At 45.9% G+C, this 14805-nt stretch overlaps 1 protein-coding gene across 1 annotated transcript in view; it reads left to right on the top strand.

Moving 5' to 3' along the window:
- STX6 (syntaxin 6) overlaps nt 1-14805 on the top strand; it is a 40041-nt gene extending 25236 nt beyond the window's left edge. Inside the window, exons 4-8 of the mRNA XM_024758825.1 lie at nt 1797-1859; nt 4812-4937; nt 6173-6279; nt 10225-10319; nt 14080-14805. Coding sequence (XP_024614593.1) covers nt 1797-1859; nt 4812-4937; nt 6173-6279; nt 10225-10319; nt 14080-14156 — 468 coding nt within the window. The 3' untranslated portion in view covers nt 14157-14805. The remainder of the gene's footprint in view (nt 1-1796; nt 1860-4811; nt 4938-6172; nt 6280-10224; nt 10320-14079) is intronic.

Below are 14805 nucleotides of genomic sequence, written 5' to 3' on the forward strand. Positions count from 1 at the left end.
CTAAAGTGGTGTTCACCCACTGGATTTCAGCCCTGTTGACTCCCTTCCTTCCCAAAATGCTAGTCACCCTGTTGAAGTGTGTGTGTGACTGCTGTTTGCCTCTTGTCCACCATGATGTGAGCTCCGTCAGGCAAGGACACTGTGTATCGTCACTGCTGTGCTCTGGCACACACTGGGCATCAGTCGGTATTTGCTGAGCGAGGGATCAGGCAGTTTGAAGGTTGCAGCAAGGTGGTTGTCATTCAGACTTCTCATAGTAGGAATCAGGAAAGCTGTGGCACTGTCTCATCTACCATTCACTTGTCGTGGGTCTTGGAAGAAGTTTTTTAAAGCCTAATACTTCAACATTTGCACCTCTAAAATAGCCTACTTGCCAACCGGAAATTATAAAGTATTTTGGCATCCTTTTTTTTTTTCAAGAAAAATTGTATTATAATAATCATGTACTCAGCAGAAATCATTTTAAAGTGTATTGGGTTGTAGTTAAATATGATGCAAATGGCTCATATTTAATAAAGTGTTTTATTTATTTTTTTTTTTTTTAATTTATTTATTTATTTTAGCGGTACGCGGGCCTCTCACTGTTGTGGCCTCTCCCGTTGCGGAGCACAGGCTCCGGAAGCGCAGGCTCAGCGGCCACAGCTCACGGGCCCAGCCGCTCCGCGGCACGCGGGATCTTCCCAGACCGGGGCGCGAACCCGCGTCCCCTGCACCGGCAGGCGGACTCTCAACCACTGCGCCACCAGGGAAGCCCTAAAGTGTTTTATTTTTATTTTTAAAATTTTTGGCTGCATTGGGTCTTTGTTGCTGCACGCGGGCTTTCTCTAGTTGCAGTGAGCGGGGACTACTCTTCGTTGTGATGCGCGGGCTTCTCATTGTGGTGGTTTCTCTTGTGGAGCATGGGCTCTAGGCACACGGCTTCAGTAGTTGCGGCACACGGCTTCAGTAGTTGTGGCACACGGGCTCAGTAGTTGTGGCTCACGGGTTCTAGAGCGCAGGCTCAGTAGTTGTGGCACTCGGGCTTAGTTGCTCCGTGGCATGTGGGATCTTCCTGGACCAGGGCTCGAACCTGTGTCCCCTGTATTGGCAGGTGGATTCTTAACCACTGCACCACCAGGGAATCCCCAAGTGTTTTGTTTTAGATTAAGTAATTCATTTTTCTTTGCATACAAAATTATTTTTGATACCATTCTGGAAAATACTGGTGTTAGAAATAGTCTATACTTCACATGAATGCAACTCAAATAAAATACGTTACCTGTTTATCACTATTTGAAAATATTCTCTGGCATGTAATGGTAAATATACTTTATCATAAAGTGCATGGTTTTTTTACATGTATTATACTTAAAGATGCTAGCCCTTGAACACAGCTTTTGTTTGTATACCTCAGGGTTGCCATTTACTGGCTATGTGACCTTGAGAAAGCATCTTAGTCTTTCTACGTCTTAGTGTCCTCAGTTGTAAAATGAAGGTAATACCAGCTTCACAGGGGCATTGTGGAAAGTCAGTGATCATATGTGTACATGTTTAACAGTGTTTCCGGCCTGTGGTAGGTACCCAGGAAGTACTTTCTCTTTCCTCATATTTAAATTTAGTATCCCGGTTACTTCTTTTTAAGGGCATGTCCTTCTCTTTATTTCCGTTATTTTTGAGACTGAAAATAGAAGTCAAAGAATGCTGTATTTTTGTTTAAAAATTAATGGTTATGCATATTTTGCTAGAGTGCAAAATATTAACCATGATTTTGTTTAAGGATGTTCATTTGTTTTCTGGTGTTCCGTTTACCTCATTAGGACATGAAGGACCAGATGTCAGCTTCATCTGCGCAGGCATTAGCTGAAAGGAAAAATAGACAGGTGGGTAAACGTCAGAATATACAGTATCAATCAAAGAAAATACAGAGATATTTGGAATTTAAAAATTCTGACTTCGTGTATCATGCATTCAAGCAGAAGACCTTGTGTGCTGAGCCCGTAGTGATGCAGGCAGGCAGCCTTGCCTCCGCTCCCCTCGCTCACACCCTCTGGTTTCCTCCTCTGGGCTCCGGTTGCACCCTCTGCGTACCTTAGAGCCTTTGCCCCAGGCCATTTATTCTGCACCTGTTGCGCATATTCCGTGTACCAGGCGCTCTGTTAAGAGCTGTAATTGCTTACTTTCTCTGCTGGACCTCAAGCTCCTTTGTGAGTTAGGAGGGATGGTGTCATGGTCTTTTTTCTTTTTTTTTTTCCTTTTTATTTCTAGCTGCTATTACATTGCCTATGCATAGAACTCACTAGACATTTAATGATTGAAATTTTATGTAAAGTATTTGAGGAAACTTAAATGTGTGTTAATTTAATGTGTGTTAAATCTTTCACCATTTAAGTATCTTTTGTTTTTTTGATGTGAGGTCCAGTTTTTATAAGTTATTACAAATAAATTATGAAACCTAATTTCAGAAACCAAAGCCCAGATATTGACACATCAAAAATAAAAGCTACAAAAGACCCAGTCCTTGAATTTATTAGACTGGTAACTCAAGAAATCAGCTCGGCATTTTTAACTATCTAGGAATCAGGAGTTTATGATGTAAATGCTCACTTTATACCTGTAGGTGTTTCTTGACCCACTTAATTTTGAAAAAAAGTATTATAAAAGCTTGAAAAGGGGAGAGGACTCTCTAAATATCACCTAACTTAATCCTGTTTCCTTTCCCTGCATCTCATTTTCCAAGTCATTGTTTTTTTCTTCCCATTTACCCTCCTTGCTCTTCTCAGTGCAGCTAGGAAAGCCATTAGCTAGCCATCCCATCTGGCACTAACTCTTAAGAGAAGCTAGTGAACGGCCGCAGGCTGGCCAAATTTTGGAGTCCCCTTTTCGTTTCTGCTTCAGCTTACAGAAGTTGAGTGACAGTTACCTGAAGTATCACTAGTTTCGACAGTGAACAGTAACACCTATCCTCTATTACTTCTATTTGAATTTTTATTCTCTAGATAGTATATTTGAACTAACATAAATAAATAAAATGTGTGTTTATACGTAGCCTTTCCAAGTATGGCTGGGAATTTTGTTTTGGGCGGTGAGTAAAATGCCTCCGAGTCACAGCGTTTCAAGGAAAAGCGGGGCCAGGGTTCTCTAAGCACTCACACAGGCACAGTCCACCTCGATGCTTCATCTAGCACCAGGTGCTCCTTGCTTAGCCAGGACCTCCTGCTCTGGCACCTGCACACAGGCTGGTCCTTGGTGCTCTGGGCCCTCTATCTTCTGTCCCACTAACCAGACTCCTGGAGGTCAGACTGAGGAAATCTAAACTGCCTCACAATAAAGCACAGATGACTCTTAGCAGCATGACGTATGTCCACCCAAGACTAGACCATAGGTAAGCTAGAAAAAATAGCCCTGACTGTGACCCCGGGAGCTCCAGTTCTCTGCCCATAGCCTAATGATGCACTGTAGCCTTTCTCTGACCTTGAAAAAATTATCACTAGGCCCCAGTATCCTCCATAGAGTCCTTAGAGCCTTCGCATCAGAATGAGCCCGACCTTTGAAATCTTGACAGCCCTGCAACCAGTTTGGAGCAGAGCCATCCCCAAAAAGCCTTGGGTCTGCCTTATACCGGAGACAGTTACCATCCAGACTCCTGACTGAGGTCCTGGGCTGCTGGAAGCTCTCAGGCCTCCTGATTTTCTTCTCATAACTGCCTCAGAACCTAAGATGCATCCTGAGCGTCCCTGAACTTAGCCTCAGGTGTGGCCATTTGACTGAATTCACATCTGAAAGTCAGGTGAGGCTAATGTCAACATTGAGGGGCTATGGGAGGGCTTTTCAGACAGAACCAAGTAGTCAGGTAGGCTTTGAACAGTTCCAGAGCTAAAAAGTACCTGGTGAGATCTGACAGCTCTTCAAGGAAGAATCCTATTCGCCAGCGTCTTCCAATTCTTTGTGCAGGGCTGGTTTGAGCAGTACTTTGGCCAAGTCAGAAAGGCTTGTGGGCATTCCAGGCAGGGCCAGCTCACATTGTTGGCTGGCCTCTTAAAGGAAGGAAGACATTCCCAAACTTACCCTTTTCTGGCTACAAACTTCCTCATATTCACACTGAGAAACCTGACCCTGGCGTCTGGGGGCCCAGGTCGAGAACTGACTTCAGGGCCAATGCTTGCCTGGGTCATCAGGGTCACGCACCCGCTGTGGCCATGCTGCCTGGTGAAGCAACCCCCAGTTCTGTCTGGGAAACCTGTAGCCTTTTAGTTCACCTGAAGGGCATTGGGATTTATCTGTGGATTACATTGAATACACATTGATGGTTCTTGCGCCTTCTGTGTGTGAGGGGTTGTGCCTTAGCTTCTTGTCATTTTAGGGAACTCTCTCCTCCCCCCTCCAAAGAACCAAAACTTCCCTGGGTCATACTTAAATAGAAAGGACTCTAGCTGTCTGGAATCAGTTAGACTAGAACCTACAACAGGTCTCTGGTGAACTTCCAAGGGTGCTAGGAAGAACTGGCCCACAGAGACCAAGTGCCTTCAGATCCACAAAGCAGTACACAGATGGGTGTTTGTTGATTTCAAGTTGACACTTATTGGCATTTTAATGGGACAGAGCCCATTTGTGAGTCCTGTTGGGAGAGCTTGGAAATAGAGAGTACCCTTCCTGGCATTCCTTAAATTGTACCCCACAGGCACTACCCTACACCACTACATAAAAGGCTGACCCCAGGGAGGCCAGCTTATGAGCACTGGGAGAAATCTTTGTATCATGGTGATGGGGTATTTGTTCAGAGATAGTAATGGTTTGTTTCTTCTGCCCTGCTGCCCCCTGCCCCACTCTCGCAGGCCCTGCTAGGAGACAGTGGCGGACAGAACTGGAGCACTGGAACGATGGATAAATATGGGCGCCTTGACCGGGAGCTCCAGTTGGCCAACTCCCATTTCATCGAGGAGCAACAGGCACAGCAGCAGGTACCTGAGAACCACCAGCCGAGCACAGGGAGGTGGGAGGCCAGGTACCTCCCTCCCCGCTTCTCTGCCACCCCGGGGGCTTTGTTGCTAATGACAGGCAGGATGGACCAGAGCTTGCCCTGCAGCTGCCTGAGTCTACCTGTGTGATGATTGCATATAGAAAGGCTGTTTAAAACGTCCTTCAGAGCATGAGTTTCCAGAGAACCAATCTTGATTAGATTTCTTAGGACAAGCAGACCAGACACCCGAAACTGACAGAGGAGGCCATTGGTTTAAAAATACAGCAGCCTCTTCCTCAGCCTCCACTTCTGTGTTCGGCTTTTGTTCATTTCAACAAAGGCACTTCGAGAAAAATTTAGTCCTTGTTTTTTCATTGAAATTTTTGGTTCCATTATATATAAAAATGATTGCTTTGGTGGAGGTTAAGGGGTAGAAGGAAAGTGAGGTTGATTACCCTTGTATTGTTGCTTTTGATATGTAGTTGTATTAATAAAAGGAAGCTAATGATGAAGCATCTGGGGATTTGAGGATTATCTATCCATCAAAACTACTGGTTCTTAAATACTGTTTTGTATATATTCAATGTAGGTTATGTGTTCTTTTGTTCTTCTATTAGCATGTCTGCTAAACCATTTGTCTACTTACATTGCTATTAACCAAGCACACTTCTTTTTTTTTAATAAAAAGGCGACTACAACACAGTTAAAAGTAACTATGGCTCTGAAGTTGTCTGCTTGCTGTCACAGAGCCTCCTCTAGTTTTCCTTGGGGAGGGAGCAAAGGACTCTGTGTGCGTAGTTTTCCCACATCTAGAGATCTGCCAGACTTTCTCTTGTAGTTAAGCTGTGGCCGGCTGTTGCCGATTGAGACCTTGACCCTGGCAGCGGGCTTCCTCTTCCCAAGCGTCCCCATGCGTCTGTGGTCACTGCACAGGTGCTTTCGGCCATTGTCTGTCCCTTGTTGGACTTCAGCCAACCAGGGTAAATCTCTCTGGGTGGTTTCAAGCCCCGCTGACTGTTCACAAGTTGGATCAGCAGGGGAGATCAGTAGCTTTACAACCCAGCCTTTTGAGCAGCGTGTTCTCCGAGGCAACGGTCTGGTCCTTTGATTTCTGGGCTTTGCTTCTGAATGTGAATTGTCCCGAGTTGGCAAGGAAGCTAGCAGCTGCTAGAGTGCTGGGCTTGGAACCAGGTAAGATGGATTTTAATTGCTGATTTCCCATTTCTCTGGCACCAGCTGATCGTGGAACAGCAGGATGAGCAGTTGGAGCTGGTCTCTGGCAGCATCGGGGTGCTGAAGAACATGTCCCAGCGCATCGGAGGGGAGCTGGAGGAGCAGGCAGTGTGAGTACCAAGATGCCCCTCTTGCCGCAGAGAAATGGCGGGAAAAGCCGTCTTAGGGACCTATAAAGAGCCTGACAGTTACATGGCTAGTAAAAGCAAAAGCTATTTTGCTTATAGCTGCATCTTTATTCTGTTTCACAGAATGGTCTCTCCAAAAGAAGCGAATCTGTCAGATACAATTTTCAACAGGGTTTAGGCAAAGTTATTAACGTTTTTAAACACCTGCAAAAACAGGAACAAATTCCTCCAAACAGGTATTTGAAGTATTGTTGTGAATAGAAATGTGAAACTGATATGGCTGTGTAAGCTCTGTGGAGATTTTTGTCCCAAAGAGGATAGGACATGGGCTAACTTAACATCCCATGCCTCTCCCACTACATTCAACTGGACTTTCTGCTCTGTATCTTTAATTTTATGGGGAAAAAAGTATCAATTTAATTCCAACTGATAAAAACTTCTTCCCCCACAAAAAGAAAAAGAAAACGCAAGAAAATATAACTGGATTTGTTTTTCCTTAAGAACAATCTCTTTGTGCACTCCTGAAGTATGACACCAAAAACAGCATTCTTAAATGCTACCATATATATATAATACCTTTACCATTTTACAAATACCTTTTCTGAAAAAAATAATTGTTCCACTAGGGTATTTCAGAAACTCTCCTACCTCGATTTTGTGTTCAACGTTATGGATTCATTCATTACAAATTCAAATTGGGCATCTTGTTCTACTGGAAGGCCCCTGGGTATCCACAGAGGAGCCCAGAGAATAGACAGTGTCCCTGCCATCACAGTTTACTGGTCACTGGATGGAACAGATGTTGCATAAATGGTGCAAGTCGTTAAGTGATGACAGAAGTGGAGGGCTAGGCTACCGCGGTAGGGGATGCGTGGTGCCTTGAGGGCCCTAATAGCCTGAACTGCAGACCTGACTCAGTCTAAAGTCCCTGAGAAGAGAAGAGAGGTTTAACTGGGACCAGAAGGATGAGTAGAAGGTAGCCAGGTGGGGTGAGACTGGGTGGGAGAGGTGGGGGAGAGGGGAGGGGCTATCGGAAGGAAGAAAGAGCCCTGTGACGATTTCAGGGTGAAAAAGTGCACAGAACAGAGAGGTTTAGTGTGTCTAGAGCATGGGGATTGAGAGGGAGGTTGCAGAAGTCAAGTCAGGGAGGCAGAGAACAGATCAGGGAAGGCCCTAGAAGCCATGTTAAGGAGTTCGGACTTTTTATTCAAAGGGCAGTGGGAAATACAGCCCCAGGGAAGGTTGTGTTAGTAATGCTGTGGTCAGGTTTACGTTTTGGGGGAAGCCCATCGTTCTGTGGTTTAGATGATGAACCACGGTGGAAAAGACTGGAAGCAGGGAGACCAGGTCGGAAGCTGGCAGAATGAGAATCTAGGCATGCAGTTTAATTTGTCTAAAATGCATTCTTACCCTCAAATGTATTGTGGGGATGGGAAAGGACTAATTACTTGAGCAGTTTCCCTGGTTGGGTAGAGGTAGAGCCTGGCAGACTTCTGGTTACAGATGGTGAACTGAACACAACCTCTTATCTCTGCTTTTTCTCTAAAGTCCACTAGAACAGGAACAGAGGGATTTTTTTTTTTTTTTTGGCGGTACGCAGGCCTCTCGCTGCTGTGGCCTCTCCCGTTGTGGAGCACAGGCTCCGGACGCGCAGGCTCAGTGGCCATGGCTCACGGGCCCAGCCGCTCCGTGGCGTGTGGGATCCTCCCAGACCGGGGTACGGACCTGTGTCCCCTGCATCGGCAGGCGGACTCTCAACCACTGAGCCACCAGGGAAGCCCAGGAATTTTTTTTTAACGGCATAAAATCTATGGGGACATAGAGCTTGGAATAAGAAGCAATGACCTTTACATTTTAGATACTGCAAAATAGATGAATGGTTACTGACTCAACAGACCTGAGAAAGCCAAATCTTCGGCTAGCAGAGGGGAGAGCCAAGGAGCGGTGTGATTCATGCCCCAAACCCCCGAGCTGGGAGAGGAGCGTTTCCTCACTTATGATAGTGTAAACCCTGAATGTTGACCTTATCAAACTGTGACCCAATTATATTGGAAGGAAGGAAGGGGCAAGAGAAGTGGGAAGGATGCTGATGTGGAGTATAAAATGGGAGGAGGGCTAAGCCCTAGCTTTTCATTGTGCGGAGTCAGCAGGGTCGGGATACTGAGGTGCCAGCGTGTAGCTTCAAAAACTGGAGAAAGCACCAAGAGAATAGTGTGAGGGGCTGAAAGCAGTGGCCCTCGGGGATGCGAGACAACTGTGTTTTTTTTAATAAGAGGCCTTGTAGGTCTGTTTAGCTCTACAAACCGTGTATGTGTATAACTCTAATAAAAATAGTAAGTAAATTAAAAGGAAAAAACATGGGTCTTGGACTTAGACCTCTGCTGTCCAGTACAATAGCCACCAGCCATCAAGTACATGAAATGTGGCCAGTCTGAACTGAGAAGGGCCTTGAGCGTAAATGCATACCAGATTCTGAAGACTTAGTATGAATAAAATGTAAAATTACATGTCAAAATGATAATTTTTAGGTATATTGGGCTAAATAGGTCATTAAAATTAATCCCCCCCCCTTTTTAATGTGGCTACTAAAAAATACTAAGCGGCATATGTGACTCACATTGTATTTCTTCTGGACAGCGCTGAGTTAGTTAGAGCTGGGCTAGAAACTTGGTTAGTGGGTGGTTAGTGGGTGTACTTGGGCTGGAGGTTGGATGACTTACCCGTTTTTGTCTTCAGTAAGAAAAGTAGCTCAGCATTTGGCCCTGCCCGGATAGGTCTGCCAGCTGCAGGGCCCAGATGCTACCAGGATCTAAAATGAGCTACAAATGTTTTAATTTGAAAATTCAGGTAAGGGACAAAGGCTTGTTTATTTAGTTGTCAACATGGAGTTTATTTAATGATTGACTTAATGAGGAGTTGGTTGCCGGAATCCTGCAGGGCTGTCAGGTGCCTCGTGTGGGCACAGACCAAGACCAGTAGTTCCAGCTGCCCTTGATGCTGCCAGAGGAGTACAGCCTGGTTAGTAAGCCCGCCGGTGCTAACTGGTATGTCACGTTCTAGCCTCAGGAGAATCATACACTAATCTTAAGCTGAAAAGTCTGGAATGCTTAGTAATTTATGAAATTAAACACCGTTGGTGTAAGTATTTCGGTGTCTTCTTTCCCACCTGCACCTTGGACAGCAACCAGTGTGAGCTTGTCCTCTGTGGGTGTAGATGAGGCGCACACACCGTCAGGAACTCAGTCCTGAGGCCGCCAGCTTTATGATAAAGCACCGGGTGCCTTAAAGGAGGTGCTTATTTGATCCAAGTGTATTTCTTAACTCACGTTGCTGTAAAGTGCTTTGTGTATTACAGGAATCCTGGCAGGGAAGCTGCGCTGATAGGATTGCCCCATTTTACAGATAAGCAAACAGGGTCCCTTGTCCAAGGTAGCAAGTGGCAAAGCCTGGTTGTCTGGCTTCACACCGTGTTCTTTCTGCTACACTGCACTGCTGCTGAGTTTGTATTATTGTATGGTCAGGTCCACACTGGCCTTGTCTGCAATTCTGAAATCTAGAAAGCTCTAAAAAATTCAAAATTAAAAAAAAATTTTCAGCAAGCTCATGTTACAGAAAAACCTAACCTGAACTGACTGCAGCTATGACTCCTCATAGTTTTCTTTGCAGAAATATTAACTTGTGTGTTTGATTATGGGGACTGTCCCAGACCCTGCTGGGGGCTTGGCTAATACACAGTGTAACTTACTACTTCTTTAAATTTCCAAAATTCTGAAATCAAAAACGTATCTTGTCCTAAGGATAAAAGACTGGGGGCTTGACCCCAACGTTGCCTGTTTGATGTTTGCTAAAACTGAGGCCCAGATCCATGGCCAGTGTATCTGCAGACTGTGCTGACCAGCTGCCTCCTGCGTCTGCTTGTCTTTCTAGTATGTTGGATGATTTCTCTCACGAGTTGGAGAGCACTCAGTCTCGGCTGGACAATGTGATGAAGAAACTTGCAAAAGTATCTCACATGACCAGTGGTATGTATGTGCTTTTAAGCTCGAGAATTCTTACTAAATTCTAGAGACACAGTCTAGGGGGTCTCACAGGTGTGCCCATTCAGATCCCTTTCCTCTGGCACATTTTTCTCATGCTTTGGGGTCAGAGAGTAGAAGACCAGCACGCACGGGCTTTGTCTCCTGCTCGTGGCCTTCACCTGGGAAGTGCCTCTGTGGTCCGCACCGTGTAAGGCTGATGGTGTCGGATGACGTTCCTTCTGGTGGAGTAACTTTCTTTACAATTACAAAATCCTTCTTTTTCTTTTTTTTTCCTATTTCCTTGCCAAAATAGGGAATTCATTTTAAAACAGTAATTAAGAGCCAGTTACTGTTTCTCCTGGACTGACTTTTCACCGAAAGAAAAACCTCTACCATTTCAGAATAAGATGGCCTTGCAGATCTCATTTAAACTGTTTTTATTTAAATTTGTAGTAAACTATTCCAGCAAATTTGCACCAGGCTGGGGGGATAAAGAAGCAACATTTTTCAAATTAGTTACTGTGTAGGAAGATGTTTTCCAGTGACTTTTTGTTACTACAACCCATCTTCCCTATTATATGAGAAATAATACCTTTTTAAGTCAAAAGAAAATCCAGTATCTTTTTTCCCCTTTATTTGTGGGAGTCTCCGGGTGAAGGGAGGAACTGAGACATTCTTCAAGGTCATTGTGAGGATTAAATGAAATAATAATTAGTGTACAAGCGTTTAATGGTGTCTCTCATGTATTAGTACATAGTAAATGTTTGTTTGAAAAAAAATAAAGGATAAGACAGGTGGAAGATGGCCCTGGGGGCAAAGGACCTGTTATATTCAAGACAAAGGGAAGCTCCTAGCTTCCCGGTTTCCTTCATTCTCTCCAGGGGCAAATATCTTCATGCTTCTAGCAGGCTCTTCACTGCCTGCGGCAGGCACCAGCTTAGTTCGTCCTCCACACACCTAGAGGGAGGTTTGCAAAGTCCTCTCCTGCTTCCCTCTGTTCTCTCCTCTTCCACCCGACCCCTCTTTTAAAAAAAAAAAAACGTTTTACTGAAGTATTATATAACCAATTTCAACCAGATCTCTCACTAGTTTATGTATTAGTCGCAAAGTCAAGTAGCTACTTCAGCACCAGTTTTGTTTGGAGAAGAGCAGCGGAACAAAGATGCACTGTGTCCTTGTCCCCAGCATTCTGGGTATGAATAATTTAGAAAAGTACTTGCATTGTGGTAAGTGTTTCAGTGTGTATAAATAGCACTAGGCCTGCTTATGCCTTCTCCTACTTTCTCCCAGAAGAAAAGTTTGGGGAGCAAAGTAAGAACTTCAGTTATGTTTGTCTAAGAAAGAGAGCCAGGAAACAGAGCCTTTAGCCTGAAAGGCCCTTAGGTTTGGACAGCTTGCCTGTGGGGCTCATTTTAATCTCTGTTTGCTCCCCAGAGAATTGCTCGGGGCCTCCTACTTGGCGGTGTTGGCTTCAATTTGACAGCGAGGCAATTTGTGTTTTCCTCCATAACTTTTAGGAAAGTTCACCGCTTTTCAACCAAGCCTGTGCATAAAAAAAGTGTCAAGACACGCTGAAGTTTGATTAGGCAGTAACTGAACGCCCACGCTCCACAGCCCTGCAGAGGCGAGACCTCTGCTTCCTCCCCCCCCCCGCACCGTGCTGGCCGCTTCCTGGGCAGAAATCACCCAAGATGCCATGCTTACTGTTTTGAATGACCCAAGAGAGACTAATCTTGTCAATCTCCTACCCTCAAAAAGTATATTCTTTTGTGTGGATACCAAGGTTTTCTTCCCCTCACTTTCCCAAATTCTGTTGTTCATCTTTTCTCTTTAGGGGAAGAGACTATATTGGGAGGGGGAAAAACCTGTGGAGTCCCCTTTTTCCCCCTGACTTTTTGAGGCAGGTCCTGAGCTTGCAAAAAGCTGGTTTTGTGACTTGAGGTCACAAAAGCCCTTGTGGTTAGTACCCGCCCCTTCTGGGGTGAAGTGTGCTAGGGTAACAGCTCGGGGTTGCCCAGTTCATGCTTCCTAGAAGCAACTTAACACTTCAGAGGAAAGTGCATTTAAAAGAGCATTCCTGGGTTGTGCTAGCTTGTGTGATGGCTGTCCTCCTTGATGAAAACCCCTATTTAGTGCAGTTGCAGAAGAGAAAGTGAGTGGAGGTGGGAGGGTTGGGTTACGGGAAGCTGGTTCAGTATTGGAATTCCAGGTCTGTGATGGCAGGATGCCTTGTTTGGAGGCATTTACCTTGACTGTATCATCCTAGAATATAGACTAATCATTTTAACGAGAGGGCTTTTAAATTGTCGTAAACATTTTAAAATAGATGAAAGAATGCTAGGTACTTGAGTTTTCTGGACCACTGAAGTGATAAACAGATTAATACTATTATCTATTAATACTATAACCTATTATCTATTACTATTATAGGCCTATTACTATTATAGGCCAGCTCTGCTTCCCCACACCTTGTGGACTAGTCTTGTTTCAGAAAAGGAACAGATGGACTTGAGGTCTTGACCCTAATCCCCAGTTACTAAGTGAGTTTCTAGCATGTGTGATGGAGAGCAGGATGAGCCACTAGGGAGGTACTTGCTTTACTTACTACTGTTTGGTAGCAGTTCTGTTGGCCGGTTCTAAGACTTTGCTGTCCGTGGCATTTAAGTAACTTAAGTACATGTTTTGTGGACTTGGCGCATTGCTTTGCGGAGAGTTCTGCAGTGTGTTTTCTTAGATTCAGACCTTTTTATAATGTGATTCTCAATAGCTCTGGTGTGCTAAAATCTGCAGGCTTTCAAATAAACTTTTGGTGAATCAGTGTATGTACCTTTATATTTCTACTTAAGTGGAACTCTTACTTCCAGCAGTTGAGCTGTGTTGTCACAGGCTTTATCTCAGCCTGACCCTTTGTGCAAAACAGCAGGGCTCCTCTGTGGAGAGAGGCTTGCTCTTCTACATCTGACCAAGTGAAGGGTGCGTCCTGACGGCAGACAGCATCCTGTGCCCCGACCGTGGGCCCGCAGAGTGTGCAAGGGCATTCGTGTTGTGTAGCTTTCCCAGCAGCCCTGAGAGTTAGGGGGACGTGGTCAGGATTGTGGGCGGGAGCCTGTGTGGGCCCTTCTGTCCCTCGGGGCCTCCTTGCTCTCGGCCATTTAGATGGATTCTGGCTACTTTGTTTACTGCACCTGTTCTAAATTGTGAGTAGGGCAGAAAGCTTCAGAAAAGACATTCCACTTTTATTTATAGATAAGCTGTGTCAGTTACTTTAACACAGTTACTGGTTAAGTGATCTTTCTTGCCCAGGGGTGGTGTGAAGTTCATCACCCCGTGATCACTGCAGCTTGCTTTTTCAGCTCATTGTTTCCTGAAGTGACCAGCAGTAGCTTTCATCTCCTTTCTATCCTTCCATTGTGCTCATTAAGAAAAGAACATGATTACTGTTTAAATGATTTGATTTTGGTGGGAGATTAAAGCTGACGAGCTTTGATCTGTAATACCAACGGCAACATCTTTTCCAGGGATTGCCAGCAGAGAACTGTGATCCATAGATTCTAATTAGAGACTTGAGACACAAAGCAGGTACTTGTTACAAGGCTGGCTTTCAGGGGACGGGCAGGGTTGTGAATGCAGGTGCAGGTGCCCGGGCAGGTTCAGGGCCTCTGCCCATTCTGTCTGCATCCAGGTGTTGCCTTAAGCTTCCTGTCACTGTCCCTTGGGGGACGTCGAGTCCCGGGAGAGCTGACCCTCGTGTCCTGCCTTCCAGATCGGCGCCAGTGGTGTGCCATCGCTGTCCTCTTCGTGGTCCTCCTGGTCGTGCTCATCCTCTTCTTAGTGCTGTGACAGCGGGGCCCCCAGCTCGCTTCCTCCTGCACAGGAACCTGAGGGGAGAGGGAGAAGCAGTGCACGGTGTGCCCGCCCCTCGCGTCCCTCGCCTGGAAACACAGCCTGCGCTGACTTTTCTCTCTGTGACCCCACCATGGAGATCAGGTCCTTCAGCCCAGCTTGGGGAGGGCCGGCAGGAAGAGGAAGTCGACGACTGCACACTCCTGGTGCCCCCTGGCCCGGATCCGAGGACAACGGGCCCCGCTTTGCCCCCCTGGACCTCGCTCCCCCTGGAGGGCCTTCGAGGAATCCAGAAAAATTCGCAGACTCGGCTCGTGTTGGCTGTTGCTCATTCCATCCGTCTTGGCAGCTCCTCCTGCCCCCCACCCCCTGCTCAGACCCTTCCCCCGCCAGACAGTACGAGCTGGCCCATCCAGGGGCATCCATCGGGGATGCGGGCCCCTGGGTGGGTTTCACATCCTGTCGTGGCAGCGTCCCTTTGCCCCCAAAAGCTGGCGGTTAGTGGGGACAGAGGGCTCGGAAGTACTTTGTGACAGAAGATGCAGTGACTGGTTTTTCAGGGATAAGTGCTAGGGTGAGGGTGCTTCCCCGAGCACAGTTTTTTGTGGTAGGAATAACCAATGGAAAAGAATGAAAAGCACTGGGC

The sequence above is a fragment of the Neophocaena asiaeorientalis genome, unplaced genomic scaffold (assembly GCF_003031525.2).
Source record: "Neophocaena asiaeorientalis asiaeorientalis breed wild unplaced genomic scaffold, Neophocaena_asiaeorientalis_V1.1 scaffold182, whole genome shotgun sequence".
Classification (NCBI taxonomy): domain Eukaryota; kingdom Metazoa; phylum Chordata; class Mammalia; order Artiodactyla; family Phocoenidae; genus Neophocaena; species Neophocaena asiaeorientalis.